The 22,582-nt window shown below is 40.3% G+C and overlaps 2 protein-coding genes across 2 annotated transcripts in view; both read left to right on the top strand.

The window, feature by feature from the left end:
* The first annotated feature begins 235 nt into the window (after positions 1–235).
* Positions 236–17,094, top strand: thumpd3 (THUMP domain containing 3). Its single transcript, XM_063474143.1, has 10 exons — positions 236–287; positions 633–960; positions 1,058–1,135; positions 1,218–1,643; positions 2,229–2,359; positions 11,815–11,884; positions 12,347–12,462; positions 12,552–12,656; positions 12,892–13,015; positions 16,620–17,094. The coding sequence occupies exons 2-10, from the start codon at positions 715–717 to the stop codon at positions 16,809–16,811; spliced, it is 1,488 nt and encodes a 495-aa protein (XP_063330213.1). The 5' UTR covers positions 236–287; positions 633–714; the 3' UTR covers positions 16,812–17,094.
* Positions 17,095–18,090: 996 nt separating this feature from the next.
* The window catches only part of LOC134627767 (prostacyclin synthase-like), a 7,742-nt gene continuing 3,250 nt past the window's right edge, over positions 18,091–22,582 (top strand). Inside the window, exons 1-6 of the mRNA XM_063474144.1 lie at positions 18,091–18,286; positions 18,855–18,978; positions 19,227–19,402; positions 19,862–20,005; positions 20,372–20,499; positions 21,562–21,743. Coding sequence (XP_063330214.1) covers positions 18,228–18,286; positions 18,855–18,978; positions 19,227–19,402; positions 19,862–20,005; positions 20,372–20,499; positions 21,562–21,743 — 813 coding nt within the window. The 5' untranslated portion in view covers positions 18,091–18,227. The remainder of the gene's footprint in view (positions 18,287–18,854; positions 18,979–19,226; positions 19,403–19,861; positions 20,006–20,371; positions 20,500–21,561; positions 21,744–22,582) is intronic.

The following is a 22,582-nucleotide window of genomic DNA, read 5'->3' as shown; positions in this document are numbered from 1 at the left end:
TAAAGCATTGTTCCTTCTGATTTTTTTTTCAAGTTGCACATCAGTTTTTGTTCACTTTTTGTATGTATCTAAATGTTCATTTCGAAAAAAAGAAATGTGTTGCTGACTTGAAGTGACTTCATTCTTTTTTTTTGACTTCATTCTTAACCCAGTGTGGGGTTTCTGAGATTCAACCCAGGACTAATAGCTCAAGATACGCTTTTATTTTGAAGAATGTAGACCGGAAAAAAGTGAAGCTGTTGCTGTTGTCGAGCGGAAGCAGCATGTTGTTACCTCGTGTGTGACAGGTTGGTCCTAATACATTTAGCAAACATAATACAACTTAGTCTTAAAAGGTTTTTGTGTTCAGACGGTGGGCTTGATGCATAAATACATATTTATATGAGTTAGCAGTTAAATATAAAAGCTGTGTCAGCGGCTAACGCTTCGTGGCTTTGCACGCGAAACCAACTTTTTAGTCATTTAAAGCTAGCGTTAGCCAGCTAACTGAAAGCGTTATTTCCCGAGAAGTAACAATAAAGGTCTTTGCTTACAGTGGTTAGACACACAGACATTCATGCTAATTTAATGCCACTAACTATTTAAAAGACGTTTAAATAGTATAATGCTTCCTCACATATTTCTCCCTCCAGGTGAGCTGCAGTGCTTGATATTGGTTGTCACAGACATACAAGTATATCCGTGTCTATTGAAGATTGGACCTCATATTAAAATATGTCCTGCGAAGGAGATGGACCTTCAGAGCAGGGCTCCAACTCCGTGGGACCATGCACCTCTTCTTCCTCAGAGACGGATTCCAAAAGTGGAGACGTGATTACTGTGACCATCGGGGCGACTGTGCCCACAGGTTTTGAACACACTGCTGCAGAGGAGGTCAAGGAGAAAATTGGGGTGGAGGCACGAATTAGCAAAGATCGCGGTCGCATATACTTTCCTATAACTACTGACAAGCTTTTCCAGGTAAAAATGTTGCCATGTTGGGTTTTTATGTTTGCCTTTTTCAAGCTCACCAATCTAAAATCATTGTGTCTGGTTAACTTGGCGTTCCCTGCTGTAGGTTCATCTTCTGAGGTCTGTAGACAACCTGTTTGTTGTCGTTGAGGAATATGATCATTACCAGTTTAAACAATCCAAGGTAAACCAGGCCCGTCTTTATTCTTGGTGCTGATGTTAGGTGCATGTCATTGTCAGTATAACAAACACTGTGGCTTCTACAGGAGGAGACATTGATGGAGCTGCAGCAGCTCGCCTCTAAACTCCCCTGGACTAATGCCCTTGAGGTTTGGAAACTAAATGGAACACTTAAAAAGAAGAAAGGCCACCGAAAAGGAGGCAACACCACCAAAGTGAAACCTAACAGGAACACAGCTGATGTAGCTGCTGCTGACACTGAGCAGCAGCTACATCAGGTGGTGTCTGCTGCTGAAAGCCATTTGGAGGCAGATGGCGCAGCTGACGCTGAGCCCTGCGAACAGGGCTCGCAAGAGGCAGCGCCTGAGGCCAGAGTCATCAAGTTTCGCGTGACATGTAACAGGGCCGGTGACAAACACAGCTTTTCCTCTAATGAGGCAGCTCGAGACTTTGGGGGAGCTGTGCAAGAATTCTTCCAGTGGAAAGCAGACATGACAAAGTTTGACATAGAGGTAGGCACGCTTCAGCGTTGATAGATGCACACTAAACACCATCACATTATATCACACAAAAAAAGAGTGAAGCTTGCGAGGCAATATTAGGGAGTAACAAAGTAATTAACACTTTCCATTTAGGTAAAGTGTTTATATCATGTGACAAGATGAGAAAAATGCTTTAGCACCGTAAAGATTAAAATATTGGAGATGATGTGTACATTTTGCAAATCAGTGTTTACCCGCCCCCTCCCCAACACCACCACCAAAAATAACACCTGTCACACTGTGGTGGTAATCACATCTATTAATCTACTACTTTATTACACTCTCCACCACCTCATGCCAGCTTTTTAGTTTGCTTTTATTTATTTGCTTAAGTTTAAGGATATCAAACTTTCTACTAACTGTTATTTTCTATTTTTAACGACCTGCAGATCTGTTTCTCTTAATTTAGTCCATATGACAAAGTAAAACATGTCAGTTACAGTACTTTGCAATAAATTTATTTTAATCCGTTAAATAATTTCAGCACACTCACAATGATATAATATAACATACTAAAGTGCTCCAGGACACATCAGTAATCTTTCTCTCCTATAGGTCTTACTCAACATACACAATGAGGAGATGGTGATTGGTATTGCACTAACTGAAGAGAGCCTTCATAGGAGAAACATCAGTCACTTTGGACCCACTACCCTGCGGTCCACTTTGTGCTACGGCATGCTGAGGTAAGTCCTCTAACAACGATTGCACTGTTTGAGTCCAAGAGTTGATGGGATGTGCTTTCCAATAATTTATGTCACATAATGTTTTCTTGTCATACTTGCTTAAAGTGGACATGAAACACTACATGTACAAAGGCAAATTTACACCATGATGGCCTACTCTTAAAAAAAAAAACTGTCATAGTTTTAACTCTGTCTGTGAAGCTGGACTTAATACATAAATGTTTAAAAGTTTTTGGAGCATGTTAAGCACCATCTTGTGCCAGGACAGAACATGATGTCACTGGGTTTGTTGGTTGGTTGTTTGCTGCTAATAAGCTTTCGTTAGTTTATGTTCGCTAACTTTTGACAGAACTGACAACTCAGTGGAAACTCATAAGGACACTAAAACTAAAAAGCAGTTTAAGGGGGTCAGTTTTGTCCTGCCCCTGGCTGCAACAGTGAGTTTTATGTTATAAAAACAAGGATATTCTGTCCACTTTTACTGTGTCTTAGCAGTAAGTGGCTCTACTGGCTCAAATGAAAATCCACCTGTCAGCCATAATGTTCGGGTTTGTAGATCACTTTATGAATGGGAACCGTGTGGAGAAAAGCCTGTTTCAGTGAGTTGCACTGGTGGTTCACCGGACCAACAAGTTGGAGTCCAACAGTGTTCGATGTCCGCAAGATGTGATCAGCACCATTTTATGCAATAAAATAGTCTTTCTTTTCCCAGGCACTCCCAAACAGCTTAGAACATAAGCAGCTACTACATCTGCATCACACCACAGACATAACTAAGCTTCTTACTGAAGCATGATTAGGAATCCTGATATCTATTAGCATGTCTATAGAAGTCTCCTTCACATAGAGTTGGACTTCACTTTTTCTTACTTCTAGTATGATAACAGTGACATAGTGTGAGATAAGAATTTCTAAAAAAAAAATGAATCCACATTAACCTGTTTTTCCTGCCAAGATGCCGATAACAAACCTAGTTATGTTTGGGTTGGCAAATGGACTGAGAACTCAAAGTGCTTTTGTGCAACGTGCCTCATTCACCCGATCAAGTACTTGATTTACTTTTTCTTTCATAAGTGCTTTCTGTGTAACATTCACACTGTGATGATCACTCTGATGGAGCAAATTGGGACTGAGTATCTTGCCCAAAGATATTTGGCATGTACACTGTAGCAGCCAGGAATCGAACCACAAACCTTCGGATTAGTAGATGACCTGCTCTACCTCTACCTGAACTGAGGTGGTGCGATGCTCATGTAGTAAACTGTTTGGGTGTGACTGATTTATTGCATATAATCAGTCTGATCACATCTTGCGGACAGCAGCAGATTTTCTGGAAGAACCACTTATTGCTAAAGAGACAGAGTGAACGTTGACAGAATATCCTTTTTTTTGTCTCATTGTTTTCCAGTTAATTATCAGTTCTGTCACTAGTTAGCTAACATAACATAACATTCCCACTCGTGGGACTAATAAAGGTATCTTATCTTATCTTATCTTAAACTAATGTAGGTCTGTTGGCAGCAACTGACCAACCAACCAATGACCCTAGTGATGTCAAGTTCTGTACTGGCACAAGATGGCGCTGCACATTGTCTAAAAACTTTAACTTTTAAACTCTTGTTTCTTAAATCTAGCTTCACAGATAGACTTTGTTCGTTTTGTTGTTGTTAACCTGTCAGGCAACCAGAATTATGATCTGAATGCTCTGTTGTGCCAAGCACACTTGCTTTTCCAAGACGAGCTGTATAAATTCTGTCTGTCTGTTGTTCATGTTTTTATTTTTATTTTGCTTGCTTATTTATTCATTTTCCTTATTATTATTTCTATTATCATAATATTTCTATTTATTTCAACTACGTCAAAACTGAAAGATGGGAAAAATGTTTAGTCAGTTTGCCTGCAGCCTTTTAATTTCTTTATTTTGCAGATACGTAGTAAACAGTGGTGTACATTCACTGTTTGGCATAGTGTCCGATCCAGTTTTATAGATATGACTGAGGCTCCAAAATCTTTCTGTTAAAAAGTGAAGTGTTGATACTAATGAGGTTAGTTAAGGATTCCGACAGGTGGGTGGTGAGGCAGTCATTCTTGGCACCCTGTTGAAATGCAGGCATGTCCAATACAACCATACTCTATTATACTAAGAGGAATTCCTCTGTGTTGCAATGTGTCTCCTAGTCGTACGTCAGCCTTGATTTGAAGGTGTAACAAAACACAATGAACTGTCCTTCTAACTCACATTTTCCATAAAGATAAGAATGTGAGGCAATAGATTCTGAATTTTTAAGCCTTTGAAACAGAGACGGTGATATTCACTTGAATATTTGGACTTCTCTTTGCATACATTTACAATTGTTTGGTTTGGGCGTCATCAGCGTGTTGGTGACTCTTATATTGCCAGTTAAATAAAGCATTCATACATAACATTATAATAATAATTGGATAAATGAATTTCAAACTGTGAACATTTACACTTCAAGTTGGGAAAAAACTTGTAAAATGTACAGTGGTCTGGTGGCTGCTTTCACACATAAAATTATGCACATTTTAATTTCTAGTTGTAAGGTTAAGTTATTGATGGTGGTTGCCATCATCGCCTCACAGCAAGATAGTCCTGGTTTTGAAACCACCGACTACCATCCTCCACGTGGAGTCTTCCTCTCTGTGTGAGCCCTGTGGTAGATTGGCGACCTGTACAGGGTGTACATCCCCTCTCACTCCATGACAGCTTTGATAGGCTCCAGCCCAACCGTGACCCTGAACTGGATAGGGGGGGAAGAAAAAGGAAAGAATTAATAACCACTGATCACTGTATACATAAAATAGGAAGTCAGGCAAAGCAAAATAATCTGCAAATGGCACAGTGGTATGTTATAACAAGAGCTTGTTTGTTCTTATCCCTGTATTTTAAGCCCACATTACCACCATAAAAGCACATTAGCGCGTGAAATTCACAGGAATTCCTTCCCAATTTGGGAAAAGGTGAAAATCTGAGAAGCACAGGAATGTAGGGTTAGATTAGTTGATTTGAAGGTGGGAATACATGAACACTGAACGATTTCTTTAAATATTTATGCATCATTGCTCTCTGTCCATTTGGAAATTCTATCTAGACAGTGTGTATCAAATCAATTTATTTATATAGCACTTTTCACAGGATAAAAACCACAAAGTGCTTCACAGTAATATAAAACAGAAATACATAAAATACATTAATAATCAAACATATAGCACAAATCTAATTAAAAGCCAATCTAAATAAATGAGTCTTAAGCTGCTTTTTAAAAGAATAAATACAATCAAGACAACGTAAAGATGGAGGGAGAGCATTCCACAACCTGGGGGCCACCGCTCTAAAAGATCTATCACCTCTAGTCTTAAAACGAGTTTGTGGGACTACCAACAGCCTTTGATTAGAAGATCTCAGGCTGCGAGAGGGAGTGTGGGATTCTAAAAGATCGGAAATGTAGGCAGGGGCATCACAATTCAAAGCTTTAAAAGTCAGTACCAAGATTTTAAAATGAATTCTAAAATGTACTGGAAGCCAGTGTAATGAACGTAACACTGGTGTAATGTGCTCTCTTTTTCGTGTCTTGGTTAAAAGCCTTGCAGCAGCATTCTGGACTAACTGGAGACGGTAAAGATTCCTTTTGCTCAAACAAAGAAAAAGGCTGTTTCAATAATCTAAGCGAGATGAAATAAAAGCATGAATAACCATTTCTAACTCAGATTTAGACAGCAAAGTTTGCAGTTTGGAGATGTTTCTTAGCTGAAAAAGGCAATTCCTAATCAACTGACGAGAGTGTTGTCTAGGGACATGGCAGAATCAAAGATCACACCAAGGTACCTGAGGTGAAGTGAACAGATGAGCCAAGAGAACCAAGATGCTGTTTGATTAGAGATATCTGGTTGTCGGGGGCAATAATTAATGTTTCTGACTTCTCAGAGTTCAACTGTAAGTAGTTGTCACCAAGCCACTGTTCAATGGAAGCTAAATAATTACCGTATTTCCCGGACTACAAAGCGCACCTGAATATTAGCCGCACAAGCTAAAATCAGGGGAAAATCCTGTTTTGTACATACATTAGCCGCACCTGACTAAAAGCCGCAGGTGTTTCAATGTTGACTTATCATATGTAAGAGAATATTGTAACGCAAAGTTATTTAAGAGCTAGTTTTATTGCAATGGATGAGTTTACTGACCGACGCGCAGAAGAAATGGTTCTTTATGGAGCCTAGATGGTGTGAATGACGAGACCAAAGACTGTAATATCTTGTACCAAAAAATATATTGAATAAATGGGGGAAAGGGGAAATGGAACAAAATAATTAATACAACACACAACATAAATAAATGCCCACAATTAAATAATAAATCAATGTGATTTTTTCTGTGCAAGAGTCCTTTTTGTTAAGAGTCCTTTTGGTCCTTTGTTAAAGTTTCTTTTTTTTTTTTTTTAGAGTTCACTTTTTAAGGAATTCCTCCTTAGGGTCCGGCTTCATAGTGGGGAAATATGTCTGTAATCCAAAGACGGCAAAGTGGGGGAAAGAGGGAAAAAAAAAACAAAGAATGGTCCTACCGGCTCGCCACTTCAATATGAAGAAGATCAATTCAAAAGGGGAAAAATAAAACCTGACCTGTAGGCCAGAAAAATGTCCATTAGTAAATCAAAATCAATTCAGTTTACCGGTAAACAAATACATTTTTCTGCAAGTCTATGTAACAATGCAAATCATGAATCATCATCATTATCATCATCAACAAATGTACAACAGTTAAATTAGCAATCATCATGGCTACGTAGCTTAATCTATACATTCCAGCAGCGTTCGCTACAAACAAATACAAGAACAACAATAAAGAAAAACAACTGTCTAACAGACAGCATAGCCGAATTCAAGGCAACACATAACAACAATCATTCAATTGCACTTTGTTTCAAAGTAAGCCCATTAAAGTGCTTAAGTAAATAAAAGTGTTCAAAAACAGCGGTTTTTGAACCGGAGTTCTGCTCGCGGTGGGAACGCCGCCGAACAAAGTCATTTTTAATTGCGAAAACAATCGACTGGTTACTGACAACTAAAAGGTTGTTATTGGTAGCTGTTAAGGACACTTACCGCTGAGGTGACACAATTTTATAGACGGGTTTAGGGGAGAAAAACGCTTTGTTTTCCAGCGCGGTTCCACACGACATAAGCTTACAGCCACAGCAGGAGTCGAACCCGGAAGTATCCCTCCACGGCCGTATTCATAGTTGCCGCGACGTGGAAGGAGCCAATCAGGAGAGGGACCTCAAATCAGCTGACGTGGGTCATGTGACAGGGTGTAGTTGATATGGGTTACAATATGCACAAAAGGAATTGTCAGGAAAGAGATGGCTGTTTGGAGACACATCCCTTTTATTAATATTTTGAAAAACAAGTTAGGGGTACATATTTGCATAACTTTTTAGGTATATGTACAAGTACCGGTAATTACAAGTATGAAACATGTACTGTGCTTCATAAATAAGTAACAAATGTAGTACATAACAATAACCTGCAGCACATCAGAAAAATAGATTCGGACTACCTTTTAGGCTCAGGTGCAGTGACACGGCTTTAACAAGAAGAAAAGTCAGTCATTCACCACCATCTTCCTGCGCACCAAAACCACCAAAGTCCTCTTCTCCAGTGTCGGAAACGAACAGGCTCAGGATGGCTACGTCATCCACTCTCAGCTTCTTTCCTTCGTTGTCACTTTCAAAACCAAACAAATCCTCGTTGTCAGTGTCTGAGTCGAACACCCTCTGAAGGGCCGTGGCGGTGTCCTCCTCTCCATCATGCAGCAGTCCAGCCCTTCGAAATCCGTTGGTGATCATGGATGTTTTCACACTTTTCCACGCTGTCAGAATCCACCGGTGGAGTTGAGCATAACATGCTTTTCGCAAGTTTATCACCGTTCGTCATCCACGCCTCCCGCTGAACGCGTAGCGCTACTTTGAAGTTTGTTTTTCGCGCTACTTCGTACGGCACTATGTTGCCTGGCAGATGGACATGTGACCAACATACCACTCTTGAATCCAGATACTGTGTGTCTGATCACATGCCCTTCCGCCAGGCAACGTAGTGCCGTACAACAGCGGAACAAACAAAACAAATCGTCTTACGATATGACAAAAATCATGGACAATCCATAGAAAAGCCGCACCTGACTAAAAGCCGCAGGGTTCAAAGCTTGTGCAAAAAGTAGCGGCTTATAGCCCGACAATTACGGTAATTAAAGAGGACAGTTTATGGACTTCCATCGGCTTAAAAGAGCAATAGAGCTGAATATCATCAGCATAGAAGTGATAAGACACCTCAGGGAACTGCCTAATTATAAGTCCTAGAGGTAACATGTACAAAAGAAAAAGAATAGGACCCAGAACTGAACCCTGCGGTACCCCACATGTCAGATCCTTAGAATGTGACATAAACCGATTTGCAAAAACACTAAAAGATCTGTTGGAGAGGTACGACCGAAACCACTCCAGAGCAAGACCGGACACACGGACTATGTCCCGGAGCCTGTTAATCAGGATGGTATGGTCAATGGTGTCAAAGGCAGATGTCAAGTCCAACAAAACCATGACTGAGGATGCTCCGGAGTCAGCTGACATCATAATGTCACTAGAGACTTTAAGTAATGCGGTTTCTGTTGAGTGCCTTTTACGGAAACCTGACTGAAATTTGTCATAAATTTCATGTTTTTCTAAAAAAGTGGTAAGTTGATCTGCAACTACTTTTTCCAGAATTTTTGATAATAATGGAAGCTTAGAGATAGGCCTATAATTCTTAAGCTGAGTTGGATCCAAACTGCTCTTTTTTTAATATTGGCTCAACAACAGCATGCTTACAGAACCTAGGAACCACACCTGTTAAAAGAGAGGCATTGCATATCTCTACAATAGAGGGGCCAATGACAGAGAGAGCATTTTTGAAAAGCCCAGCAGGTAGAATGTCATTTGCACAAGTGGTAATTTTCATTTTATCCACCAGGAGTGAAAGGTCATGTATGTTCATTGGGTTAAATGCTGACAGTAAATGAGGGGGAGGTGGCCCAGAGACACAAACAGATGATATTGGAGAACCAGTGCTCATACGGACATGATCAACTTTATCCACAAAGAAATTCAGAAACTCATCACTCTCAGATATATTGGTCACGGGTACTGGGTGGACCACGGAGGAAACAATAGAGTTTATGGAGTCAAACAGTACCTTGGAATTTCTCTTGCTTGATGAGATTAACTGAGAAAAATATCCTGATCTGGCTGTTTTTATGGTTTCATGTAATGAAACCCAAAGTTCCCTAAGGTGGAGCCTGTGAACTTCGAGTTTAGTTGATTTCCAAAGGCGTTCTACTTTTCTACAGATTCTTTTGACCTTCCTGACATCATCATTTATCCATGTATGAGCTCTTTTTGAGGCAGCAATGACAGATTTCATAGGTGCCACTGAATTTAAAATCTCCAAGCAGTGATTGTTAAAACACTGTGTAGCAGCATCAGCATCAGTGCAGCCTCTGATCACATGAGGGTCCAACATATTAGAAAACTTCAAAGCAACATCCTGATTTATGAACCGCTTATGGAACATGAGATTAGAAGGTGGTGTGTACAGAGGGAAGCTAAGACTAAAAGTAACACAGGAATGGTCACTCACTTGTATGTCCTTAACACAGACATTAGTTATGTCTAAGCCAAGGGAAAACACAAGGTCCAAGGTGTGGCCTTTAACATGGGTGGGTCCAGAGACATGTTGAATAAAATTAAAAGAGTCTGTAATGGATAGAAAGTCAGAGGCCATGCTACAGCTAAGATCATCCACGTGGAGGTTGAAATCCCCAATCATTAAGACTTTCTTCAGTTTAATAATGGAAGATAAAAAGTACATAAAATCTTGAATAAAAACACCAGCGGGGCCAGGAGGGCGGTAAATTAAAACACAATAAAATATATCTGAAGAACCAACCTTAAGAAGTTGTGACTCAAAGGAAGGGGAAAAACTCAAAGTCCATAGTCCTGCAAGCGAGACTGTCTCGGTGAACAGTGACCAGACCACCACCACGACGGTCCAAGCGCGGAGTCCCAATGAAGCGACAGCCGACCGGGCAGAGTTCATTAAGGTGGATAAATTCATTCTCCCGCTGCCAAGATTCCGTGAGAAACATGAAGTCCAGACTATTACTGCTAAAAAAGTCATTCAGTACAAATGATTTGTTGGCTATGGAGCGAGCGTTTAGGAGAGCGATCCGAAGCGGAGGTGACAGGCTGACGTCATCAACAGCTGATTGACGGGGAATTGACAGCAGACACCTGGAAAGAGGACGTAGTCTCCCGGTACCCCTAGCTGTGAAACTGTGGTCTTGTAGAATGAAAGGCTAAGGTGAAAACATCCCGCATCTCCAGACAAGACGCCGATCCAGGTAATCGTTCTGTTCGCCCGTGATGAAAAGCCGAGTAGGCGGTAACCGATCGGCCTTATCCGCGTCCTGGAGGGCAACCGGTACCAAATACCGGAGACGTTCTCTACCATGGAGCGGAGGAAATCCCCTCTGTCGGGCGCGTTTCCTTTTAGCCTGGACACCAGACCTACAGCCCCTTCTAGACGATCTCCTTAACCTTGTTTTTGCTCCTGGGTTATTGTTTGAAACTAAGAACAGGTACCGGTAGTTGGGAGAGGGAGGAGGGCAGACAAACGGTGGAGGGAAAGCCTGGTGGTAGCTCTGCCAGCTGTCAAAAGTTTTTTCCATACATAATTTGATACTCAACAATGTATGTGAACTGTAGATCCGAGTAGCAAATAGACCTTCAGGATATAACACAGATGAGATGACAAGATAAAATACAATATACTGAAGCAGTCGACGAAAACACGGAGCAGCAACAGCGGCCAAGCCGAACACAGGCGCCATGTTGCTCCTACCCTTTCTCCAAACAGAGTAGTATAAAACTCTTCAAACAGAGTAGTATAAAACCTTTATAACACATCCCATTTCAACTGTACAAAATTATTTCTGTCAGGTTGTCCCACAGAATCAGAAAACATTGTCTATTGCAAAGCAGTGGAAATTTGTCTTAAACTTGGCTTTCAATGTATAAAAATAAAACAAATAAGACAACACACAGCAAGATTAAAACATTGGTTTGAAAAAGAAAATTTATAAAATTCCATTATGAGCTGTTAATCATATTAATAGCAGTTAAGATGAATGATTTCTTGGCCGTTTGGGTCCTGGATGCAGTGACCCTGTAGCAGCAGGCTGATGGAAGAAGATAAATGAATAGTTGTATGTGCTGACTTTATGTCTGACTGCTGAGTTGGAGCATCTGAAGCGTGTAATATTGTTACAAAGAAGCATATGAGAGGTAAATGTGATATAAGATGAAATGCTTATGAAATACGTTGTTCGTTTCCTTGTCTGTTGACAGGCTGTGTAAACCTCAGGCATCCGATGTAATACTTGACCCTATGTGTGGGACTGGAGCTATACCACTGGAGGTGAGACACAGCTTATCGTGACCCTGATAATGACCTTACCCTTAAACTACATGAGTTTTTATAAGAAAGAGTAGATAATTTTGCACTACACAGTGAAAAGTGTACACGTCAGTGCTTCCACACAGTTAGATCAATTCTCGTGGGTACCCATAAAAGAGTTGGCTTGATTAAGAAACTATAGATTGCACACTTCAAATATTGTTTTTGTTTTCTGAGTCGAGTGATTTGAGCCTGCAGCAGTTTGTAACTTATCTCTTGTATATTGCCATCCAAGCACCACATTCTGCAACCTTGCTATTACTGCGATATTGATCACACAACCTGGATACTTCTAAAGGTGGAGATTAACAAATATGTCTTCCGGAGACTCTGCGGAAGGCAGAATTATTCAGCGATAGCCTCAAGATCCAAATAACAATAAACCACAGGCCACTAATTGTGTATTGCTTTTCTTCTCTTCAGGGTGCAATTGAATTCAGTAGTTCATTCTACATTGCTGGCGACAACAATGATATGGCAGTTAACCGCACAGTCAACAATATATGTCACATCCAGAAACGCAGGGCCGACAAGGGCAGGTGAGAGTGAACACACAGAGAATGAGACTGAATGCAGTACATGTGGTTGATGATCCCCATAATGATGTAATCTCTCCGGCTTCAAACAGAATATCTGGATTGCCTATTGACACAGTGCGGTGGGATCTGTGCAGCTTACCAATAAGGACCAGCTCTGTTGATATTATCATCACTGATATGCCATTTGGCAAGAGGTACCGTAACCATCAACACTAGAAGATTGGTTTCCATTCATGTATTGAATGGTATAAGTGTATGTGTGGGGTTTTTTTGATGCCTTTGCTCTTCAACACTTAGAAGTAGGTTGAAGTCAGAAATTTAGATCACAGTATAACAGAAATGCACATGGAAGATGAGGCATTAAACCCACTTTAAAGCAAAGCAGTAAAGTAGCTGTGTGATGGTGGGTTTTTTTCTGTTTTCTCAAAGGATGGGCTCAAAGAAAAAGAACTGGGACCTGTACCCCTTATGTCTCAGGGAAATGGCTCGTGTGTGCAGACCAGGTTCGGGAAAGGCTGTCCTCTTAACCCAGGACAAGAAGTGCTTTGCCAAGGTAACCATGTTAATGTTGCAGATAACACATATTTGGGTATATATTCTCATGAAAGTTTCCAAGGAAGTTGAAATCAGTACAGGAGAAAGACAAAAAAAATCCACAGTGCCACAAGTTTTATCTTACTTTGATCTTTCCGATAATTCATGTCAGATGATGTTTCCGCATCATGCTTCCTTAAATCTTGATCCAGACCTTGGTTGCTTGCCTTAACCTGCTGAATTTACTTGGAAAAAAGTCATTCAGAATGTCTTTAATTTGCATTTTGTAATGTTCCTGCTAACTAGGCTAGTGCTGAAGAAATCAACACTAGATGTAGCCATTTTTCATTTTTCAATGGTACGGCTATTACATTAATTTGTGTAAATCAACCCGACACAGAAGTGGTAGACACACAAGCTTAACAAATCACTGTTGTACCTATTTGCTGAATGGAGCTCAGGATCAGTTGCACCCTGAGCAACCTCTGATGCTTTGTCTCTGACGTCGGGCAGGCATGCGTTCGTAGTACTGTAGAACAATACACATAAGTCACATGCTCCACCTGAGGAAGGTTGTCCTGCGTTGCATCTACACCCATTTATTATTTATTGTTTTGCAGTGAGTTTGAGATGGAGGTGTGTCGAGCTTTAGCCAATACGTGGGATGTTTGTAAATATGTAAGTTGTCGCCATGGTGCAGTTTTAAAATTGATGCTGTCAGATTTTACGCCTTTTCTGTTTTGAAGTTCCCAGCTAGTTGCGCAAGCCTCACAAACTAACCAGAGCCTCTTTTAATCCCATTTTCTTATTGTATTACTTGTTGTCAGATTCCTGCAAGTAAGACAGTACTTGATATTTCTGGTAAAGAGAAGGCCACATTATATTCTGAGTTTGTAAAAATAAGATTTTAATATTGTAGCCACAAAACGTTATCAACAGGAAAGAATCCCCAAAACCTTAACACATTAAACAGTGTATGAGAAAGTATGTTCAAATCTGAGGCCACAGCCCACATTGAAACCACAAAGTTACATGTGTGTTTTAGTATGTCCAGTGATGAAACGTGTTATTTTTATTTCATAGTATAACTCTGTGCGGAAGAGATTTTGAGCCCAGTCTGGTTGGAGAAGTATGTTCAGTTTCTCCAGGACTGCTTCAGTTACATTGACTTGGACTTCTTTAATAATATCTCTGATCTGCATGAACTCATATCACTTTACATTTGTCCCAATCATGAGTCTCCAAAGCTGTCAGAAATTATCCCAAATATCTTCTTTAATCAGTGGGATGTAGATCAATAGGAGGAACTACAGGAACAAGTTAAAAAGGAGTTAAAACTTGCTAAATGTAGCTACAAGGACAGTCAGGGAATATGCTCAGTACTAGGTATTTGCTCTGTGTGGAAGGGCGTAAAGTCCCTGATGGGGATGCAGTGCAGTGATCGTGGCCTAATTTGTTGGCTGATGGATTTTTTTTTAACTGAACTATCACAGTGGGTGAAGGTTAATGGCATTTTAACACGTTCTTGTTTCACTATGTTGCCCTAGGGATGCATCCTCACCATTTTTTCTTATACACTCAACACGTCAAAGCCAAAATGTGATGATTCATTAGCGTCATTAGGTTTCCTTTTGACTCCGCCTCCTCAGTAATCATGAGCCTGATCATGAGCCCAGAGTGTGCAAGTCGTACTGCTTGGAATGTGTAAAAGAAAAAAAAGATTAAAATGTGATGACAGATTTGAGAAAGAATTCAGCTGTTATCTCCTGTGTGCTGAGACTTTGTTTAGCAACACTGTTATCTTGGTGTGTGTGTGTGAGTGAGTGTGTGTGTGAGAGAGAGTGAGTGTGTGTGTGTGAGTGAGTGTGAGAGAGAGACCCCAACAGAGCATGCACTTGTGTTTTCTGTAAACAATTTCTAATTTAGTTGAGCTAAAAAAAAAAAAAAGTAATACCAATACTAGAGTCACTGAAATAAATATGAACAATGTGTGTCTGTGGAAAACCTGCAATCCAATCAGCAGATAAAATATTTTAGTCTAAAGCTAAAGTGGTGGACTGACTGATCATTATTATAGACCCACACTCAGGGATGGGAATTGATAAGAATTTAGCGCTTCTGCTTCCCTTGTCGATATCACTCTATATGGATTCTCTTACTGATTCCCATTCGTTTCTCATTGGCTCCACTTGAGAGTCACCACCATCACTAAGCAGCTTATCAAAGACATTGTTCATGTTGGAGGTATTTCCCCTCTTTTCTGTGATCAGCGTTGGGGTCGTTAAATGGTAAATGGCCTGTATTTGTATAGCGCTTTACTTAGTCCCTAAGGACCCCAAAGTGCTTTATTTATACACAGCACTTTCCTTAAAAGTAATGCAGTACGGTACTTATTTTATTATTATTCCCAAGGGAGAGGAGTTAGTAATACTACTCATTATATTATTTTCACTTTTCTTTGTAAAATGACCTGAAACGCATCGTCTCATAATTGCCATTTAACAGTATAAACCTGAGTCCCACACACCAACACAAATCTTCAAAGTGATCACCACGGGGATTCTACTTTAGAAACGGGAACAAGTAGAAACAAAGGCTTCAGCCTGACTGCTCATCACTACTTTTCTTGAACTTTAGGGTCTGGCTGCTGGGCTGGGGTCAGCATTCACTCATCTTTAACATCACGCTGGGTTCTTGGCTAGCTTAGCGTTTGCGTGCTCACAAAGAGCCGAAGTTGTATTTGCAGCACAATGCAGATGTGGTTTTACCTAAAATGCTGTCGACCTTTTAAGATAAAAAGTAATATCCATATCCACGCTGTATCCATATCCACCACTATTTTCCTCCTCCGGCACATGACCGAGATGAATAGGCAGTCAGACTTAGAATTCCAAGGAACTAAATTACTGGGAACTGGTTCTCGCTTCCCATCATCCCTACCCGCACTGCTGACATGCCCTGAAAAAAATTGGAATGCAGCGGGGAGAAGGTGTCGGATTTACATTGTAGGGTTGAGTTAAATACGGTGATTTTGCAATGTTTATGTATTGTGTTAACAAATCAACATTGTATGTAACAATAGATTGTTGTTAGTTGTACAGTGTAGTTTAAAAAAAATCCCCCTTCTCTCCTAAAATATCACATTTTCAAACCGAGCAGTACTGCAGTGAACTTTTTTTAACCTAAAAAGGTTTGAAGGGTAACAGGAATTAACCTTTCTAACGCAGTGAATAAAATAGTGTGTGGTAAATTCCCAGTTTTACTCAATCATAAATGATTAGTGTCACCAAACTGGAAAAAGCCAGTTCTGCTTGTTTGTTTCACCACTGCTATCCTTTAGCTGTTTAAAAAAAAAAAAAAAAAAGGCTCATGTTTTATATGTTTACGCTGCTCTTCAAGTTTAAAAAAGTCTTTATGGTCGTTCTACTTAATGAATGATTTTTCCGGTTGAATTTGTTTTGAAATGATGTCTAAATAATCCCTCAGCTGTTTAAGTAATGTGGGTTTAACTTTGCTCCATCACGATAAAACCCCCCCACTTTCATTCACTGTTTGTCTATAATTTACATAAAACAAATGTCTAATTTGTTAGTTTGCCTTCATGGGATTTATGTCGTCTCCAGGCTATATCGAGGATGGGAGGGCTGTGGAGGAAGCTGCACACTGTTTGGGTCAATGTCGGGGGTTTACATGCTGGCGTTTACCTCCTCAAGCGAACCGGGGCGGTGTTTGGCCAAACTCCTGAGGATGTCCATGAGTCACGAGGAATGTCTAACACGCAGGGGGATGAAAAGGAAGACAAGGAGCTCTCCTAAGTTACACCCAGCATTTCAGTTGTGAATTTAAATTGAGCCCAGGTTAAAATGATTTTATTTATATTTAGCAATTGAATACATTTTTTTAACCAAGTTCTCCGATCAAGCATGCCAAGCAATTTTACTTTGTAATTCACCAAGAAGCTGTCGTGATCTGCAGGTTTGATGGTTTTTGCACTGTTTTCCTAAAGGTTGTTCACCTGTCATATTACTGTTCAGAATCCTGCTGAAGGTTGAGGCTGTACCCCTCAAATTAAATGTGTCCACTAATAAAGGCTCACTCATATTATCACTTGATTTAGTCATTCTTCACACCATTTAAAGCAGTTGTCTCAGTCCACTCTTCAGCTGTAAAAGGCTGATTGCTGTCACTTCACCGATGAGGTGGGTGTTGTGGAAACCTAAGTTTGTGAATTTGGGAACAAGGCGAGAGGATTTGTAAATTGATACCATAAGTATATCTTATGTGTTTGAATCTCAGTGACCTCGACCTCAAGGTCAAAGTCAGAGGTCAAGTTTTCTGGAAATGTTTTGAATGCATTAACTGTAAAAGGAAGTCACCTAGGGTTTTCAAGTTGTTATGGCAAGTGCACGTAGTAAGGGGGAGAGGGGTAACACTGCTTCAAGCACTCTTGATTGGGGCGTTCACCTTCCTTTCTTTATCTTTCACAGTCGACGTGCTGACCTGAGCACAACACAAGAAGAGACATGATGAAACATTACTTAAAGAAAACAACTGCATGTGTGAGTGACTCAAGGAGAGTTACAGCATTCAGCTACAGTCTAGTTCTTGCTGGCAGATTTCTGTTAACCTCCAAAGAAGTGTGTAGGACTCCTAGAAGCAGGAACTACACACACTCAAGGGATATTCCCGAGGAGGAAAAACAAACCAAAAAAAAATGTTTTCAGTTCTTATGTGAACCTTAATTTAAAAAAAAAAAGAAGAAGCGAGCCTTAATGGAAACGTCACTTTCAGTGTTAAATTTCATGTGGACCAAACAGGTTTTAGCACCAGAAATGAAGCACTGCTTACCACTTTTTCCACCTTCCCACACCTCTTACATTTTTTTTTCCATAAGTGAATAAGAAACAAAGCTTGTTCAGGCTTTTGGGGTCACCTTACTTTTTTGTCTTTCTTATTATTCTTTGGGAGTGTCAGAGACGTGCAAAACTTGGTCCTAACGCAAATGAGACGAATGACGTTCGAGTCCCTCGTGTTACTGGGTCACAGTTTAGACAAGAGACTTTTTTTCTTTTTGTTGTGATGACGCCATCAAATATACAGCGGGTAATGGCATGGGAGTTAACAATGACACTGTTATGACTGGGGTTGAGCAACGGGTTGGTATAAATGCAGTGTGAGGTCTCAGGGTGCTCCAGTGACACTCCGAGCGAGCGCAGACGTAACAACGCGAGATGATCTGGACCATCCTCCTGCTCGTCCTGCTCATTTTTATTCTAACAAACAGATGGAGGTAAGTCACTCATTCATCCACATGTGTTATTTATAAATGAATGACGTGCTGTTGTAAAGTTTTTTCTTTAATATCTGAATTTTAACGCGCAATCCTCGTGAAGTGTTAATAAAACCTGGCTTGAATTATTGCGGATTAACCAGGAGCGAATCTGTTTCAGTTTAGTGGGGCTTTTCCCTGCTCCGGTTTGAGGAATGCTGTTAAGCTGTGTGCTTAAACAACTCTGAGCGTCACACCTCACGGGCTTTTGTTTTGCTTTGGGGGAATTACGAGCGACAAAATCTATGATGTAATTGCGACTTTTCAGCTAATTCCAGTTGCTATTTGTGCTTTTTCCCTCCATAGTAGGCTACATTCATGAGCTAAAGATCAGTTTTCGCTACAAATTCAAACGGATGTGGAAGACTAAATAAAAAAGGAAATGATAATAATAAAAAAGATTATAATTTCCAAAGTGATTTCCTCCTCACTTTGCTGTGAGGAGGAAGTCAGTCACATATAACTGTTGCAACATGCTTTTGTAATCATTAGATTGAATGCACAATTTATTTTATTTTATTTCCTTTAGATCCAAGGGGGAGCCACCTTTAGACAAAGGAGCTATCCCGTGGTTAGGTCATGCACTTGAATTTGGAAAAGATGCATCCAAGTTCATAAATCGCATGAAGATGAAGCATGGTGACGTTTTCACTGTGAGTTATATTATATGCATTTACATATTCAAGTTTAGATGCATAAGAAACTGTGATTTTAAGTTACATTGATATAAAACGAAAATTTCATAGTTTTGTTTGTTTTAAATATACTTTTAAGTATATTTTTAAGTTTTTACGTTGGTGTCATTCAGAGCACTTAAGGAGCGCTGCCATCTGTTCAGTGCATTTTCTCAAGCGTATACAGATGTTTTAAGAGCACTCAGTGTCCGCTTCTGGCTCTGCAGGTGCGAGTTGCTGGCCGCTATGTGACGATGCTCCTGGATCCACACTCCTACGACACAGTCCTGGGTGACTCCGATTCCCTGGACTTCACACGTTACGCGCAGGTGCTGATGGAGAGGATCTTCAGACTGCGCCTCCCGTATAGCCAGCAGGCTAAATCAAAAGAAATCATGAAAAGGTACTGAAGCAATAGCAAAAAGCACTTTCTTTAAATTTTCAATTTCATTTTTATGTTATTTGGGAAGTGAGAATCTTCTTGGAAATTCACTGGTTAAGGTTTTATAAATACTAACACTGAGGATATTCCTGTAGAGCAACTGCACATACTTGGAAATCTATTTTAGGTCTTAGTTTGTTATTGTGCAGAACTAACCAGCATGCACATTTTTTCATTGAAGGGTGGAGAAAATCTTTCAGCGTCATAGGTGAATTTTCGGGCACTGTGCTTCTTCAGATTGCGTCATCCATTTTTCTAATTACCCTGCCTTTATTAATTAGCTCAGTCAATTTTTGTTTTCGTTTTAAAATAATGTTTGCTACAACAATGTTTTTAACAATCAATTATTGTCAGCTGATTTGCAAGACTCCCCTCAGCAGAATGGCGTTTAACCTTTTCTTTAATGGTTTATGTCTACAGGCACTTTGTGGGAATGAACTTGGCCACTCTTAACAGCGCCATGAGCAGAAACCTGCGAGCCTTGATGAAAGCAAAGACGACCCAGAACCAGAAAGACTGGAAAGAGGAGGGACTATTCAATTTCTCTTACAGCTTGTTATTTAGGTATGAAAAAGCCTCGTCCACCCACACACGCGCACTAATGCTGTTAACTATGTCAAAAGAAGAATGTCAAAAGCTTCCGACCAAACAGTTTACACACCGATCCATCCTGTGGTCATCTGTTTGTAAACCCAGCAACAAAAATGTAGGATGGCCACGCTGTGTCATAAAAATGTTTGTGGGTCACTTTTCCGGTTGAACATTTTTGGCAGATGTGAGTCAAAGGTTGTTTTAAAAATGAAAGCTATGGGGATCTTTACTGTGTCATGGGGACTAAATGGAAAAGTACCATTAAAAATTGTGTCATGTCCTGGTTATCTTCTCATCGCCCACACACTCACATGTTTTGTGTTTCTTCTTTCCGTGCAGGGCGGGGTACCTGACGCTGTTTGGGGGAGAACAGAACAACAACCCCATAGACCCTTCGACTGTCTACGAGGAGTACAAGAAGTTTGATGGTCTTCTAGTCAAAATGGCAAGGGGCACTCTCAGGCAAGGTAAAGAGATGAACTTCAAAATCGAAGGAGTACTTCTGGTTGATTGGCTGTAGAGGTGCCAGCCTTCTCTTAAGCATAATTAGATGACACTGCAGAAATCATGACCTGGCCGTTCAAAAATAATTACAAACCTTGTTGTAAGCAGTTTCATCTAGGAACTATTTACTGTTTACTGAGCTACACCCACGAGCAAAATAATGGTCCTATCATTACAGCTCAGTCAAGAGGGAAGCTGTAAATATGTCACAGGTAGACGTACGCTTCTTTCCACAGACTGTAGTTCTGTAAACAGCTCCTGCATGTGACTGCTTGCACCAAGGTTTGTGGATTTTGCTTCGGAGTAATTGAGTCATGATTGTGAGATTTTTAAATAAACCTTTACTGCATATTGGGCACCACAAGATGAGTGCTATTTAGTTCCATTATATTCAAGAGAAGGTGCACATCTCAAAATGAAACTTGGATGAAAATCTTCCAGATGGATAAATAACATTACTGTCTGGAGAAAAAAAAAACATGTAAATTTAGTTTTGGGTTGAGTTTTGTGGTTAACTGTTACTAAATGAACACTAAAAGAAGCACCCCAAGTCATGAGTCAGATGAGAGTGTTACTTGACGTCACTGTTTACATCGTGTCTCAGTTAATGTGGTTTGACATCACCACTGACTGCTCCCATAGATTTGTTTTGTGGTTGCCATGGTGGGGTACGCTTACTCACGTGCTTACATAGTGTCTAGGAGTTTGTGTTTCTAAAGACTTCGTCATCACATATGCAAACTGCGATGTCACTCCGCTGATAACTTACTTCATTATCATAACACAGAGCCTGTCGCCTCAGGACTTGGCCCTCTTTATTGTGTACAATTCCATCCGTTCCACCCATTACAAAAATAGCAGAGACAGCCAGTTAAAATATTATCGCGTACTTTTGTGCATGTATGCAATAGCATATTTTTGTCTGGCATCTTGCCCAGTGACATTTACTGTGACCTCACCTGTTTATATTTGGTAACATCCGTGGTTCATTCACTCACTTAATGATGTTTATGTGTGTGTAACAGAGGAGAAGAAGACAGCTCAGAGTGTTCAAAACAAACTCTGGGAGCTTCTGGCTCCAGCAGGTCTGACTGACGATTCGGGGTCCAGCCCTTGGCTGCATGCCTACAGGCAGTTTCTGCAGGAAGATGGAACCGATGCGGAGATGCAGAACAGGGCTATACTGATGCAACTCTGGGCCACACAGGTGAGTGAGACAACAAAGAAATGTTGACCTGTTTGTACAAACAAGGGCTTTTTTGGTGATTACACTAGAGCTCACTCAAAATTAATTAATTAATTGTGCCTTTTGTGTCCAAGAAATCTTTATTTAGGCGGGACTGAAATAGAAACGCAGTACTCTTCTTTGGCACATGAGGGTGCTGTTCACTACAGATTACAAGGATTAAGCAATATGAGACAGATAATGGTACAGAAACTGAGTGCACTTTTCAGTGCTGTCGCAGTATTAGATATGACTGATTAACTGCTGAGGTTAGTTTTATTCAAAAGTCAGTATGAAAATAATTAGTGCATGTGTTTGTTATCAAGTAGCGTGTACATATAAAAAAATAAATTTTCATATTTGTAAAACAAAAAGTAAAACTGGGCTAGTGAACTGATCTTAACTCCTTGAAGCTGGACTTTGACTCATAGTCTTGGTTACAGCCCCGCTGGAGAGTTTATTTCATGAAAGATTTATCATATATGTGTTTTGGCCTATACAATAAGCCATTTGCTGTTTTTTTGTCAACCTGTTTTGTTTCTGTTTGATTCACAACACTCATGAACACATTTTCAAATGACTCAAAAAAGAAAAATCAAATACATTTGAAAAATGTGGTCAGGATTTGCTCAACAGTTAATGCAGCAACAACGAATGGTATGTTAAGAAGCCAAAACATCTTAACTTTAAACAGTGGCGTAATTTCCAGGGTGGTTGGGGGGGGGGGGGGGGGGGGGGGGGGGGGGGGGTTGGGGGTATATTGGTTGGGTCTGATTAATGAGGGCGTGGGGGGGGTATTTAAATGTAAACACCCCCCCCCC

Source organism: Pelmatolapia mariae, linkage group LG5 (genome assembly GCF_036321145.2).
Source record: "Pelmatolapia mariae isolate MD_Pm_ZW linkage group LG5, Pm_UMD_F_2, whole genome shotgun sequence".
Taxonomy (NCBI): Eukaryota; Metazoa; Chordata; class Actinopteri; order Cichliformes; family Cichlidae; genus Pelmatolapia; species Pelmatolapia mariae.
The sequence above is the reverse complement of the archived record's forward strand: the minus strand, read 5'-3'. Positions and strand labels throughout refer to the sequence as shown.

Coding starts and splice junctions, on each gene's coding strand:
- thumpd3 (XM_063474143.1), top strand. CDS start 715: ATGTCCTGCGAAGGAGATGGACCTTCAGAGCAGGGCTCCAACTCCGTG. Junction 2,360..11,814: donor TTGTGCTACGGCATGCTGAG/GTAAGTCCTCTA, acceptor GTCTGTTGACAG/GCTGTGTAAACCTCAGGCAT. Junction 12,657..12,891: donor GATATGCCATTTGGCAAGAG/GTACCGTAACCA, acceptor GTTTTCTCAAAG/GATGGGCTCAAAGAAAAAGA.